Here is a 13406-nt window from a genome sequence, read left to right as displayed (position 1 = left end):
CCACCCTCCTCCCAGGGCAGCCACTAGCTCATATTACACCATCACTCCCCTCCTCTGCAGGGGGCTGGTTCAGGAAGGGTCCCAGTCAGGTATACACACGCCAGGACATCTAGGAGCAGGGCTGTCCCCACTGTGGGCTGGCAGGACCAAAGCTGTTTCCTTGGGCCTCAGGAGGGGCCAGCCTGTCACTCACCCCCAATCCAGGTACCAAGTGCCTCTCCATACAGAGGTCACAACCCCTGATGGGTCTGGGGTCCACCTGGGCTGGGGCAGCAGAGCAGAGGGAAGGGAGATTGATTCTTCCTCCCCAGAAATGAGACAAACACCTAAAGGCTAGAACATGGGCTCCCGGTGAAAAGGACTCAGTTTTGTTCATAACAGAGCTCTGGGGTCTGGAGCAGTGGCTGGCAACTACTAGACCTGAAACAACATTTTCCAACTGAATGGGGAGATGAAGGCTGACCTCGTCTGGAGGACCAGCTGGATTTTGTTACAGAGGGTTCCTCTTAAAGGGGAAGAGGGATGCTGGGGGACACAAAGCTGAATGTGACTTGGTGAGGGCTGGCAGGCGTCTGGAGGAGCTCAGTCGGCCTTGGGGCCTGCCCAGCTGGCCAGTCCCCCACCACCCTCCAGCCCTGCTCCGTCTAACCCAGCAGTTACCACAATCGATCCAGGCAGGTGCAAGGTCACCGGGGCCTCTCCAGCCAGCAGGGCGAACTCCGGCCTGGAGAACTGAGGAAACACGCAGAGTCACTCACTGTAGAGAAGTCATGTTCCACGGGGCTGGACCCCCAGCTGCAGAACTGGGCTTCCCCCGTGGCTTCACATCCCCCACCCACCACCAGCATGCCCACCCCCAGAGCCAGTGGGAAGTAGGTGCCAGTGAAATGGAGCTCAACTGGGTTGAGGCCCTAGTAGGCTGGGCATCTGGGAGTGGATGTCTCACAAGTGGGTGTGGTCTGGGAGTGTTCAAGCTCTTCTTTCGGGGATCCACTTCATTCTAAATTTCATAATTTATGCCTCCTTTATATCATCTTTTAATATCTCAAAATTATTAAAGACAGTATACCAGACAAATATATATTGTATGCAATAAGTTTTGCTGAAAACAAAAATACCTTTAGATTTAGATTCGATGAAACGTTTTTCCAGCCCAACCCTGGATATGGAATCAGTCGTGCCCATGAACAGCTATTCTCAGTTTCACAATACCTGCTGTTTCTGTCACACTTGTGACCCAGGAAATGCCTACATACCATCATTATTTAGACCCAGCCATCACCCTGTGCAGTGTGAATTCTCAGCCTGTTTTGCAAGAAGCTGAGACCCCAAAAGGGTAAGAAACTCACCCAAATCTAACACCAGTGTGTGATAGGATTGGGCGGGCCTTCTAATGTGTCCCCCAAGAGGCCACCAGTCCTGCCAGGGGGTGACCTGTGTCCTGAAAGAGTTCCCAATAGACGCATCTTTAGTGAGTGGTTATGAAGAAACCCTAAAGCAGGTGAACAAGCCCTCCCTGATGCCGGGTCAGTCATGAAGACTTGACAGTGGCCTTGGAGGGCAGCAGGGGCTGGAGGGGAGTGAGAGCCCGGAGGCACACAGGAGAGGATGTCCTGAGGATACAGTGGGCTCAGCTCATCCCTAGTTTATTGAGCATCTTTAAGCAAATCTCTCTCTGCGACGGACAGGCAGACAGACAGACAGACAGACAAGGCCTTCTGGGGGCATCTGGGTCTGACATTCCCAAAGGATCCCTGATACTCAGACAGAAGGCCTGGCAGAGGCAGCCTCCTCAGTGAACAGCCTGCCCAGGAGGGACTTGTCACAGATCCAGGGCCACCGATCCCCACAGTCATTGTGGGCTTGTGTGGTTATTATAAGTTTTTCAAAAGAAACCGAACAAGAAATTCACAGAAATACAAAGTACTAATAAGTATAAGAAAAATGTTCAATCTGATCTTCACTGTTAATTGAACAAATGTAAACGCCATTTTTCAGCCATCAGTATGTCAAAGATTGCCAATGATAGCATCCTGATTCTAGAACAGTTACACTGAAACAGACACTCGTGGGCTGTTGATGAAAGTAAAAATGGTTACATTACTGGAAAATGACTTGGTGGTAATGTTGGAGGAAACAGTAAAAAATGGGGTCAAATAAAAAAAATTTTTAAACAGTTTTTCAGCTAATGACATTATTGTGCATGGAGAAGGGACGCTTTTTATCTGAACACCGGAAGTGGCTCTGATGGCTGGAGCCAGGGCTGTTTCGGAAGGAAGGTGCATCCTGGGACCACCCTGGATCTCACTCTCCAGCACAGGCTCAGCAAACTGGCCCCTTAGCAGAGACCAGCCTGCCAGCAAGAAGTCAGGGGTCCCCGGAGCCATGAGCAGCCTGGACTTCCAAGGCTTCCAAGCCTCAACCTCCCATGCTTGTCCAAATCCTACTGCCCTGTGTACCAACCAGAATGGAGAATCTCTCCCCTATGACTGTCCCAGCCAGACCTTCGGTCCCACATTTCACCTGCTCAGAAGGCCCCTTCCAAGAACATTCCACCTTGCCAGCTCTTACCAACTCCCATGTTCTGCCACCACCACACACCAATGGCTGTGGACTTCCTGAACCTGGCAGCTTCAGCCTTCTGTCCTACAGAGTCTACAGAAAGACCACTCAAGAACATGCCCTGAATTGCACATTTCAGGATGATTTTAGTCCAGCTCTGTAGATCTCAGCCCAGGGAAAGCAGGCCCCCCAGAGGACCCGGCCCATTTTCAGCTGCTGGGTGAGTCATACATGGCTCCCCACTCACACCCCCCTTGGGAGAGCCCTTTGGGCATCTCTGCTCACCTTTCCCCTTCTTTGCAGGAAACCCCTCTGAGAGGGAGTGGCCGGCCGTGAGTTTTCCGGGAGAGCAGAACCAGAGCTGAGACGTCGGCCCTCCTGAGGATCTGGGGGCCCTTCAGCAGGAAGCGCACTGGCCAGGAGGTCAGAGAAGGGCAGCAACAATGAACAGTGGAAATAGCTTCCCCCCCAACCCTGCATACAGGTGCTCCGCCACAAAGTGTACCCATCTCTGCCCCTTCACCCCATGAGTTATCATATCTGCTTTGCCAAGGAGGAAGCTGTGGCCCAGAGAAGTTAGGGCTGCACAGCCGTGGGAGGCAATTTGGAGGTGCAAGGGCTCAGTTCATCTCCTCCCCAGCCCCCGACCCTGTCTCTGCTCACCGTGCTCAGGACAGGCAGGCCCTGTGACCCCAGGGCCTGAACACCTGCAGCAGGTGATAGGCTGCAGGGCGTTCTGACTTTCCTCCCTGGAACTGTCTACCTTGTTCAACATGTTTGGACAATAAACACACATTGTTTATGGAATCAGAAAAAAGAAAGCTATTTTCATTGGGATAATAAAAAATAGGTTTTTTTTCTTTTTTTCCCCAGTTTTTTTTCATTCTTTTTTAAATTCTTTTATTTTATAGAAGTGTAGACTGGGATTTCAAAATTGTAGAATACATAAACAAGATTACACTGTATAGCACAGGGAAATATACACAAAATGTTATGGTAACTCACAGAGAAAAAAATGTGACAATGAGTGTGTATATGTCCATGAATAACTGAAAAATTGTGCTGAACATTGGAATTTGACACAACATTGTAAAATGATTATAAACCAATAAAAAATGTTAAAAAAAAAAAGTGTAGTCGATTTACAATGTTAGCAATTCAGTCATATATATACATACACACACATATATGTATATATACGTATATATTTCAGATTCTTTCCCATTACAACTCATTACAAGAAATTGAATATAGCTCTCTGTGCTATACAGTAGGTATTTGTTGTTTATCAATTTTACATATAGTAATGTGTATCTGTTAATCCCAAACTCCTAATCTACCCCTCCCTGCAACTTCCCCGCTGGTAACCATCACTTGTTTTCTATGTCCACGAGTCTATTTCTGGTTTGTAAATAAAATTTGTAGCTTTTTTTTTAGATTACACATATAAGTGACATTATATGATATTTTTCTTTCTCTGACTTACCTCATTTAATATGATAATCTCTAGGTCCATCCATGTTGCTATAAATGGCATTATTTCATTCTTTTTTATGGCTGAGCAATATTCCACCATATATATATATACACCACAACTTCTTTATCTATTCACCTGATGATGGACATTTAGGTTGCTTCCATGCCTTGGCTATTGTAAACAGTGCTGCTATGAACATTGGGGTGCATGTATCTTTTCAAATTAGAGTTTTCTCTGGATATATGGCCAGGAGTGGGATTGCTGGACCACATGATAAGTCTATTTTTAGTTTTTAAGGAACTTCCATAGGGGCTGTATTAATTTACATTCCCACCAATAGTGTAGGGGGGTTCCTTTTAAAAAATAGAATTTTAAATAGAGAAAAAAGCATTGCAAGATGAACTCTGCAGCCTCTCATCAAGGCTGCAGCTGTGTATTTTTTTTTTTTTTAATGGAGGTACTGAGGATTGAACCCAAGACCTTGTGCATGCTAAACACACGCTCTACCACTGAGCTATACCCTCCCCCGCCTTGTTTGTTGGTTTGGTTTATTTTTTTAAGTTTTTTTTCAGCTGTGTATTTGACATCAAGCTGCCTATAGCCTTTGACTGAACCATGCGGGACAACAAGTTAATACATATATAAATAAAGCTTCAAAATGTATAATGTTCCAGGACGATATGGGCCCATGTGGCTTTTGAGCAGATTTGTTAGACTGATTCCAAAAACAGCCACAATTCTTCTCCCTGATCCATGCCCTATACAGTGAGTTTGCCCCTCCTCCCATCAGGAGGTGGAGTCTGTCCCCTACTCCTTGAATCTGGCCTTGCTGTGGCCAATAGGATGAGGTGGAAGTGGTGAAGGGCGAGGGCTAGCTCTGGAGGTTCTGGGGAGTATCTTCTCTCGCTCTCCTTTTCTCCTTCCCTTCTCTGTATCTCAACTCTGCCACCATCATGAGAACAATCCTGGGCTAGCTAGCCTGCTGGTGAAGAGCCAGGGCTCACCTAGACAAGAGCACCCCACCCCCTGGAGTGGAGCTGCCCAGCCGAGCTGCAGCTAATCACGGATGCACACGGGCGTCCAGCAGAGTCCGGAAGCCCCTCCCACCTGCGCTCAGCCGACATTCCCAGCTCACAGAATCAGAGCTAAATTAACCACTGTGCTTATCCCCTGCATTTTGTGACTGTTTGTTATGCAGCTTTGTGTGACAATAGATCATCCCAACAACGTGGAAGCACACTGTTCTCTACCTGAGCCTGAACTTGGGTCCCAGAGGAGACAGGATGCCCTGACAGCTGTCATCAGGCCCCTCATCACCTTGGCTTCATATCTGCTTCAATGTGGCTTTTTCACCTGCCAGTGGAATAGGGTCAGCTTCTTCTGGCAAAGCCAGGGACTTCTCATTTTTAATAATCAGAAAAGAAAAAAAAAAGCAGGAGCAACATGGATGGACCTGGAGATCATCATACCAAGTGAAGTAAGCCAGACAGAGGAAGACAAGTACCATATGATGTCACTTATATGTGGAATCTACAAAACAAAACAAAAAAAGACACGAACTTATTTACAAAACAGAGAGAGACAGACTCAGACATAATAAACAAACCTATAGTTACTGAGGGGAAAGGGGATAGGGAGTGATAAATTGGGAATTCAGAATTTGTAAGTACTAACTACCATATATGAAATAGATAAACAACAAGGTCCTGCTGTATAGCACAGGAAACTGTATTCAATACCTTGTAATGGCCTATAATGAAAAAAATATGAAAAGGAATATATATATATATATATATATATATATATATATATATATATATATATATATAAAACTGAATCACTATGCTGCACATCAGAAATTAACACAACATTGTAAATTGACTATACTTCAATTTTTTAAAAAAAGGAAAGAAAAAAGAAAGCAAAGTACAGTGGCTCCCACACCCACATCCCACACCAAATTCACTGCCCGGTACACCTTGCTGCTCACCTGTTAACAGAGAGGCTGCAGTGACCGTGAGATGCGGCGCTCAGTCTGGGCTCTGGGGAGCTCTGGGTCTCTGTGTTTCTCTCTGAAACTAACCAAGCAGCATGGTAGAGGGCACAGGCAGAGGCAAAGAGCACGGTCTCTTGAATTAAGCAGCCTGGGGTGTGGGTATCACATCACAAGTTACTAGCTGTGTGACGTTGACAAAGTTACTTGACCTTTCTGAGTCTGTTTCCTCATGTGAGAAGTGGAAATGGAAATAACAGTCACAGAGGGTTGGGGGAGTTTCTAGAGGGAAAGATAAAACCTGACAGCAAAGAGTACCTTGTCTTAGGGACAACAGACAGTAACATCAATTTTTTAAAGAATCTTAGATTCAGGCGAAAAGTAGAGAACAACAGAAGGCATGAAGATTGTTCTAAAAAGCCCTTCTTTACCTAACACACCTGGAGCAACAAAAACAATCTTTCACAAATTGGTTTTCTCTTCTCTCCACCTAGAAATCAATTAAAGGACAATTTTTCTTTCTTGTTTGTTTAAATTTGTTTTAGCAACTTGGACAGTTAAAACTCAATTAAAAAAAAAAAGGAGCTCAGTCAGTAGAGCACATGCTTAGCATGCACAAGTTCCTGGGTTCAATCCCCAGTACCTCCACTAAAAACAAGTAAACCTAATTACCAGCTCCCCCAAGAAGAAAAAGCAAAACAATTTTTTTAAAAGAGTCTAAAAAACCCTCAGGGCACTGGACCTACCTCTACAGGGATGCAGACACCCCAGGACCTGAGCAGCTGGGCTCTCGCGGCTCGCCTGATGCAGCCTGTTCCTGAGCAGGTAGCTCCTGTCCCGCTGCCCGGACGAGCTTTCTTCCACAGCCCTCTGCTCCACCTGAAGGTCAAGTGTGTTGCACATCGGCATCCCAAAGTCGAAGGGGGATATTTACATAGATACATACAGCCTGGCTATCAGTTTGAGTCTGTCTTATCCAGTGGGAGCCCAGCAATGCGCACGGCAGCAACCAGAACCAGCTCTGTGCCCACTACCCACACATCCTACAGGTGGTTCCCTCATCCTGCCCCCCCCATGCACACCTGTGCCTTTGCTCATGCATCCCCTCCATGGGCTAGGGTCTCCCTGATGAGCTCCCCTGTGCCACCAAGACCCAGGGCTACATCCTCTCCACTTCTAACCCTCTCCACTCTACTCTCAGGGCAGGTATAAATGTCCTCTCATCACTTTACTCACATCCGCCTGTATTACACGACGTTACAGTGAGTTTGCTTGCTTGTCTGTCTCTCCCGCCTTCACCGTGTGTTATATGCACCATTGTAGCTCACCTAGTTCAGTGCCCTGGTAAGTGTCGAATAAGTGATGGAAATCATTTTCTGATTTCCTGATGGCAAGGCTGCACAGTGTGGGAGAAAACGACACACCAATGCATGGTAGGCACTAGCATCTTTCAAATAAATAGACCCCCTTCTTTCCCATCAAATCCTCGGGCTCAGTGAATAGGAGCAACATATTTACAAGCCAAAGAGAAAAAGGGTCCAAGAATGAGGGTAGGATGGGAGAGGCATTTTCTGAATGACTGTGGGCAGCATCCCACCAGCGTCCTCTCCTCTCCATCAACATGACTCCTGTATAGTCTTGCTCTCAAATCCCCAACACGCTCTCTGGACAAGGGCCACGCTGCCCAGCTGGCACCTCACTTGCCTCACCTGAGCCCCAGCTCTGTCCTGGCCTCAAGGGGGACCAACACTTGTGAAAATCCTGCTCCAGATCTCCTTGTGGGATCAGGTGGATGTGGTCTCCACCGGAGACCACTTCCTTACTCGGCTTGTCCCCCGACCTTCCATCACTCCCACTCCTGGGAGCATTTCCCCAATAACTAACTTGCCCAAGAATGCCCATCGCTGGCTTTGCTTCAAGGAGACCCAACGTAAGTCAAATGCTTACTATGAGCCAGACCCCATGTGAGCCACAGGGCAGCAAGCAGCCCAGGGTGACAGGCACAGCAAAGGGACCCTCTGCAGGTACAAGATAGCAGAGGGGAGGGAGTGGCTAGGGACCACATAGGCATGGTCAAGGAAGGCTTCTAGTGTAAGGGCTAGGGTTGAATTTTGATAGGTGAATGAGTTCATGAGTTATAAATGTGGTCGTTTTTACATAAAGAGGCTTTTTCAAAGATCCCCAGGGTCTTAGTCACGTTAGAAATCTAGGCTCACCCAAAGGTCTTCACCAACACTGCCCAACAGAACTGTAATAACAGGAACATTCTAGATCTGCCCTGTTTGTGAACAACTATATGGCAACAAATTGGACAACCTAGAAGAAATGGACAAGTTTCTAGAAACATATAGTCCACCAGAACTGAATCAAGAAGAAATAGATAATTTGAACAGATCGATTTCACTTGAAGTGAAAGACAAACAGTAATAAACAAACAAACAAACAACTCCTTGCAAACAAAAGTCCAGGACCAGATGGTGTTACTGGGGAATTCTACTAAACATACAAAGAAGAACTCACACTGATCCTTCTCAAACTCTTCCGAAAGACTGAAGAGGAGGGAACACTCCCAAACCAATTCTATGAAGCCACCATCAGCCTGGTATCAAAACCAGACAAAGACACAAACAAAGAAGAAAATAACAGGCCAATATCTTTGATGAACATAGATGCAAAAATTCTCAACAAAACAGCAAACCAAACCCAACACATAAAAAAAATTCTAGGTCTGCCCTGTCCAGTATGGTCCTCACCAGCGACAAGTGGCTACTGAACACTTGAAATGTGGTTGGTGTGGCTAAGGAATTGCACATTTTCTTTGACCTCCTTTCAAACTTGGCAAATTTGAATTTCAACAGCCACATGCGGCTGGTGGCTCCCGGGTTGGAAAGTGCAGATCTACACTGACCTGGGAGATGGTGCCCAGAACCATGCCAACCAGCTGTCTGATGTGGAGATTGGCAGAGGCTGGGTAGACAGTCACTTCTTCCCAGTGAACCCGACAAGCTTCCAGGATGGACGGCAGGGACAGCCGCCTGCGGGGCTGGTCTTCGCACATGGTCAGCAGAATGGAGTGCAGGGGCTCACAGAGCTGCAGGGGCTGGAGAGCAGAGGGGCGGCCGCTGAGTCCACCGCCTTGTCAGGTGTGCGGTGGGGACGACTGGGAACAGATGTTCTCATTAACTAGACAGGTGGCCACTCCTTCTGGGGAGTTTTGGGAGGGGCACCAGAGACATCACTGAGGCCACAAAATGCTGAGCAATGATCTCTGCATCAGCTGTGTGTAGTCTGCTGCTTTCTCATCTGGAATGCCCTTCAGTGCCTGGCAGTGACTCTGACCATGTGCTTGGAATGTCTACAAAAGATAGATGCTTGACAAAATGGATTTCCACCTATGCCAAGCACCCAGAGCAAATGGGAGAGCAGCTTTTAACTCACGAGCATCTGGGCAGCTTGTCATTTTCTCAAATGATTTAGGTGGGTCTCACTGGACCTTTACCCTAGAATGGGAGCTCCAGGAGCACAAGGACTGTGGCTTTTTCACTTTGGAATCTCCAGCATTCAGCATAAGGTCAGTCAGTCATCATTGGTTGAACTTTATGTCACATGTACACATTAAGCAGAAGAAAAATTAGGTGTTTTATTAAACACTTCCCTCCTGAGTTTAAATGGCCACCATTTACACGGGGAAGGTCTCAAGTTCGGACTCACAATCAGGCGTTTTCTCGCACTCACCCACACTGCAAGTCACTTTCCAGATGAAAGCTGCACCACCATTCCTTGTCCTGCAGCATCAGTTATGAGTGCCTATCTTCACGTGTAACCAGGTTACTGAGTCCTGCACATCAGAGTGCCTCTTACGGACCTGGGACTGCACAGTTACTTGAGACAGAAGGTGGGAGACAGTCCCTGCCTTCAAGAGGTGCACCGTGTGATAAGAAAGACAGTCACTTAAAGAGACAAGGACAGTACAGGCTGATAAGGGCTTTGGTCTCAGGACGTACAACACATGGCAATAACACAGAGGAAGGGGACCAACTCAGCCTGGGGAGGAAGAAGGGAGATGGGGAAAGAATTTGAACTGAATCTCAAAAAGCACACTGGGGTTGACCAGGAGAAAAGTGGAGGAGTGAGCCACAGACAGAGGGACCAGCGTAGGCAAAGGCTGGCATATGTCTGGAAGGATGGAGGATGCGGGCAGGACCGGGGCCCAGGGCAAAAGGACAATGTAGTTCAAAATTGTTAAGAATTTCAAGACAGTGACAGCAGAGCATTAAATCAAGTGTGGGGCCCTTCCAAGTGCAGGGCCCTGTGCTATTATGCAGGCCACATGCCCACGAAGCCAGTCCTGATTATGGCTGAGTACCAGAGAGGAACCAGGGCCACAGGTAGGAACTGATCCTGGACTCCAGGTATTCTCTGCTGAGAAGTGGAATGTAAGCCCATGGGGAGTGGGGAGCAGTGAAAGATTCCACAGAAAAGGGACGTGAGTAGGTTTCTCTTAAGAAAGAGCACCAGAAGTGCCTGGATGTTGAATTGGAGAGGGCAAAAGTGAGATGGAAGGAAGGGAGGGAGGGAGGAAGGAAGGAAGGAAAAGAAGGAAGGAAGGAAGGGAGGGAGGGGTGGAGGGAGTAAAGAAAGGAGGCAAACAGGCTGAGCAGAGTTCTCCAGGATGTGTTCTTGTTACACTAGTTTGTACTGAATTATTATGATGTCAGATGAAAATTTACACACACACACACAAACACACGTATGCACTCTGCAGTCAAAAGTTTTGTAAAGTGCTATGATAAAGTTTAAAAGTTTCTGTGATTTAAGCCTTCTCGGTCACTCACAAACTGCTCTGAAAAATCTTCAAGAAGAAGATATTGTAGGGAACATTTTCCCAAATTGATTGAGCACAGAAGCTTTTTTCATGGATGTATCTCACTTCGGGATGGGATGCTTTATAGTCTTTTTTTTTTAATAAGTTGGTATCTTCAGTATCTATAAAATCCTCTAGCTTCCTACTTCTTCAAGGCTGGAGTGGCAAACAAGTCTTATCACGTTTGCCAATCCCAAATTGTGGCTGCCCAGCGTGCCACGTTGAGTAGGAGTCTGAGATTGTTTCTGGATTCAGTGAGACCAGGTTTTTAATCAACTGTCAATGCCTTCCTAGAACCTAGGAGGACAGAGTGATGGCACATAGCTCAACAGATGTGGTGCCTGCCCTGGAGAGAGAAACAAACAAACAAACAACAACAACAAAATGCTAAATAAATCCAAAGATATGACCTAGCAAGACTTTGATTATCTTCTTTACAAACCTGATTTGGTGGAACATGAAACCCTGCTGACCAGTAGAGGGTCATTCCTAAAGAATAGACATGCATCTGCCCAAGAGAAAAGGCACATGATTAGATTTGTCACCTGTTATTCTGTGGTCCTGTAAACAACATATAATTAATTTCCACGTGTGGCAGACACTGTTGGCTGGCTAGCCCAACAAGCACCTGCAACTCCCTTAACCTTTGCTGCATCCTACTCTAGAGGCTGAAAGCCTCAGTGGCTGTGACATTCAATTTTTGTGAAAGATGTGAAGTAAGTCTGTTAGGGGGCTTCTGAGAAAGTTTGTTCTTTACTGTTAACAGGAGCACATTGGCTGGTCCCATCCTTTCCACTTTTCTTTCTGTCTTGAACACTGATGTGATGTATGGAATCATGGCAGCCATCTTGTGACCATGAGGCAACAAGCGTAAGGACAAGAAGGGCAACAGCTAAGGAGGGTAGAATGGAAATATACAGCCTGGATCCTTGATGATATTTACTAAATCCCTGACCAATCTCTAGACTTCTTGTTAAGTAAATAATAACTATATCTGTGGTTCCAGCTGCTGTATTTTAAGGTTTCTGTTTCTAGTAGCCATAGCCATCTGTACATGGCACACTGGTTCAGCCTGACTAAAAAGCATCATATGTTGTCAGAAAGCAACATGGTGTGTAATGAAAGAGTATATCTGACTTCTTTGAGCCTCATCTTTAAAATGAGTAAAAAGTACCTGTAGATGGTAATAATAATTACTATTATTGTTTTGTTTTTATTGGACAGAAAGCCCTTATAACAGACCAAGCTATGCTCCAAGTCTTTTACTTATATTAACTCATTTAGTCTTCACCACAAATCCTCGGTATTTAAAATTGTCGCCATTTCACAGAGGAGGAGACTAAAGCAAAGACAAGTTAAGGAACTTGCCCAAATAAAACCTAAAGCCTAAACTTGAACCCAGGCCCCAGAGCCCTGTCTCTGTCACCTCTGAAGTCCTCCATAAATGTTATTATTATTATTATTATTATTATTATTATTATTATTATTATTATTATTATTATTATGCTTCTATTTTAACTGAAAAGGCACATTTCCATTAAGATCTCTCTTTTCATGAAATGACTCCAGGAACTTTGAAAAGGAGATGTTGAATTCACAAAACATGGTATGTAGAAACACGTGGTTTACTTGAGCAATCGACTGACTTTAACACAGGTGGGTTGGGTTTTGGTTTTTACATCTTAGGTCAGGGGCATGTGTCCAGTGTCACATATGCCAATTAGTTCTCTTCTTTGTCCGAAATTGTGCCCCTCAACCAGCCAACCACTCCTCTGATAAATGTGACTAGACATCTGCAGGGAAGTTCACCAACTGCACTTTCATTTCCGAGAATGGATCCTGAGAAGGGCTGCCTGAGCATTGCCAGAGGCCTCATTCACACCTGGGAACCTACCTGGATTCCAAAGACTCTATCTTAAACTGCCCTAAGGCAAGGCCTAAGGTCACAATGACAACAGGTTTCATCCCAAATCCCAAGTCCTGCCCACTGGTAGTTGTTGCCTGGAGAAGGGTGGTAAGAAGGCAACTCCTGGCTCAGTAGGAAGGAACATCATGATCGATTAATAATGTCTGCCACGAGCATGGGATGGGCTGATGATGGTGGCATGAGTGACTTGGATTTAGAGACCTGCCCATACCTTCCACCTGCACCTGGGACTAACACTCCAAGCAGTGGGGCAAACATCTCTGTGCTGGTTAGAGCTGAATGTTGGCCTGAGGAGAGGAGTCAAGGTACATCCTCCTAATCAGGGCTGTGGGAGGATTCTGAGTGCAGCCTGTCCTGAGACCACTGTCCTGATTGCCCACTCCACCTCCCCCAGGACCCGAGCCAAACTGGATGAAGAGAGGAGCCTGGGATGAATGGAGAACAGCAACTAACAGAACTGAGTGGCAGGGATGCTGTAAGACAGAATGGTCAGGTGACTCTGCTTCCTGGCCTAACAAATAGGGCTCAAGGTCATTGGCTTCTACTCCTTAAGCCACACTCCCATATGCCACACCTAGAGAAT

The 13406-nt window shown here is 46.2% G+C and overlaps 1 protein-coding gene across 1 annotated transcript in view; it reads right to left on the bottom strand.

Annotated features, from left to right (window-relative positions):
* Positions 1-13406, bottom strand: part of LOC105094662 (FERM and PDZ domain-containing protein 2) — a 52598-nt gene that overhangs the window by 1818 nt on the left and 37374 nt on the right. The window contains exons 4-9 of the mRNA XM_064487956.1: positions 11339-11404; positions 8941-9132; positions 6779-6911; positions 6030-6117; positions 2848-2974; positions 661-732 (exon numbers count right to left, since the gene is read on the bottom strand). Coding sequence (XP_064344026.1) covers positions 661-732; positions 2848-2974; positions 6030-6117; positions 6779-6911; positions 8941-9132; positions 11339-11404 — 678 coding nt within the window. The remainder of the gene's footprint in view (positions 1-660; positions 733-2847; positions 2975-6029; positions 6118-6778; positions 6912-8940; positions 9133-11338; positions 11405-13406) is intronic.

The sequence above is a fragment of the Camelus dromedarius genome, chromosome 8, assembly GCF_036321535.1.
Source record: "Camelus dromedarius isolate mCamDro1 chromosome 8, mCamDro1.pat, whole genome shotgun sequence".
Classification (NCBI taxonomy): domain Eukaryota; kingdom Metazoa; phylum Chordata; class Mammalia; order Artiodactyla; family Camelidae; genus Camelus; species Camelus dromedarius.
This window is presented reverse-complemented; position numbering and strand designations above follow the sequence as displayed.